The sequence below is a fragment of the Quercus suber genome, unplaced genomic scaffold, assembly GCF_002906115.3.
Source record: "Quercus suber isolate HL8 unplaced genomic scaffold, Cork oak 2.0 scaffold_6, whole genome shotgun sequence".
Classification (NCBI taxonomy): Eukaryota; Viridiplantae; Streptophyta; class Magnoliopsida; order Fagales; family Fagaceae; genus Quercus; species Quercus suber.
The window spans coordinates 667,510-669,734 of record NW_027069472.1 but is presented as its reverse complement, the minus strand read 5'-3'; the positions used below and the strand labels follow the sequence as shown (position 1 = coordinate 669,734).

The window sequence follows — 2,225 nt, the reverse complement described above, 5'->3', positions numbered from 1 at the left end:
GGGGGGGGGGTGTGGGGGGGAGGAGGTATTGTTTGAGCTAGAACTCACTGGCCTCAAGTTTCAACTATTTATTAATCAAATCAGATTCTATATACTTGTCGTATACCAAAAACCATCAAATTTCCCAATCAATGAAATACAAAAACATATATAACAAGTTACCCACAAAAGGATCGCACATCATTAGCTAAATTACCAACCCATTCCATTCGCATAAATGATAAAACACACAATCATTCACTTTCCACATTATATTTAAGTCCATAATTCATCCTGATTCTTATTAATTACCCAACAATATACAAATTAAGTATATATATAACCAAAAAAAAAAAAAAATTCAACAAAGCCAGTCTCTCTCCCATGTCTCAAACTAATAAATGAATCATATCCAATTCTACAGTAATTTCCACATACCAGATACTATCAAAATTCCAATCTTTGAGGTACAAAAACATAAATCAAAAAGCTACCCACAAAATATTCACACATCATTAACCAAATGACCAACGGTTAACAAATCCATTCACATAAAAGCACAAAAATTATTCACCTTCAGTCGATTCATAAATTATCAAAATTTCAAATCTTAGACACATAAAACATATAAGAAAAGCTGCCCGCAACAAATTCCGACATCATTATCTAAATTACCAACCCACAACCATTCCATCCATGTAAAACACACTACACAGGCTCTTCCCCAAAACTCTCAACTATTCATTACTCCAATCAAACACCACAATACTGTGGCCAATCACAAACTATAACATCTAATACATAATAGATTCACAAAATCATTAGCCAAATTACTATTCCATTGACATAAAACACACACAAAAACTATTCATTAGACCAATCATTTATACCCAAGTCCATCATTCATCCCAATTTATTCATAACCCAACAATTTTCACAAAATTATATTAAAAATCATAACAATAACAAAACACTACCACCACCATGGCATGGTCACTCTCCCATGCCTCTAAACTATTCATTAAATCCAATCAAATTCCACAATATTTTGCTTCTCAACTATCAAAATTTCAAATCTTTGATAACCCCCAAAGACATTATCACATTATATTAAAAATTTTGATCAAAATATGAGACTCACATAACCATCATCAAGTTCCCAATCTTTTTCATTCAAATGGGCACATATCGCTTCATCGCCTGCTTCGCGGTCACGGCAGCTCCGACCAAAACTCCCCCGAAGGCACCCGCCACCGCAGCCGACCTCACTCCACGCGCCGCCCTATACACGGCGCCGGTACCAAGCCCGGCCGCCACGCTATTCCACACATCGTCCACGTCCCTCAGCGCCATGGCCCCGCTCTCCATGCCGGCGTAAATGAGCCCGATGATCCCCAGCCGGTTCCCCCACGCCCGACCCGCGTGGCCGGAGGAGTTGAGCACCCGACTAACCCGGAGCTTCGTGGTGTCGCCGGGCTCGAACGATTTGACTCCGGCAACGAGGCCTGAAGCTCCGCCGCCAATAGCCCCGGCGAGGTAGCCGCAGCCGGTGTAGAAGGTGAGGCTGTCGCTGAGATTACGGCGGCTCCGGCGAGCTTCTTCGTCGAAGAGGTATTGAGGGGCGGTGGGGAGTTGGTAGACGTTTCGAACCGGGATCGGGACTTGGATCCCTTGGTATGGGTCGTAGAATCGGGTATTCGGGTCGGACTTTCGTTTGCTATCATCCATTCGTGAATTTTTTTGATTTGTTCTGGTTTTAGGGTTAGGGTTCACAGAGAGAGAGAGAGGTTTCTGGAGCGAGGTGAAACGGGGTCGTTTCAAGGGTTTAAAGCGGGTTTTGATTTCCTCGTTTGGTGTTTTTCCAGAAAAGTATGGAAGGAAAAGAGTTTTGATTTCCTGAGGCTAGGGCTGGGGAAGGGAATTCCTCTTTTTATGCTTAGCTGGAAAGTGTAGGAATGTCAAACGTGTGCTTGGACTACATACGTGGCCCTATATAATTTTTTTTTTTTCTTTGAAGATATTTTTGTTAGAAGAATACTTCAATTAAATCATATATTTCAATTAAATTCTCGTCTATTTTATTTATATCCATATAATTAGAATTTTTTTTAATGTCCACTTTTCATTATTTCATTCATCAAGAGTCTTACACAATTATAACTCAATTCCTTTGATACTTTCAAGCGTTATTAAATCCCCCTATCCAGATGTAATTATTAAATTATAAAATAAATATAAATAAATAA

At 39.8% G+C, this 2,225-nt stretch overlaps 1 protein-coding gene across 1 annotated transcript; it reads right to left on the bottom strand.

Moving 5' to 3' along the window:
* Positions 1–820: 820 nt before the first annotated feature.
* On the bottom strand, positions 821–1,901 carry LOC111996716 (mitochondrial import inner membrane translocase subunit TIM23-1). The gene has a single exon (XM_024028713.2). The coding sequence runs from the start codon at positions 1,705–1,707 to the stop codon at positions 1,153–1,155; it is 555 nt and encodes a 184-aa protein (XP_023884481.1). The 5' UTR covers positions 1,708–1,901; the 3' UTR covers positions 821–1,152.
* Positions 1,902–2,225: the final 324 nt, after the last annotated feature.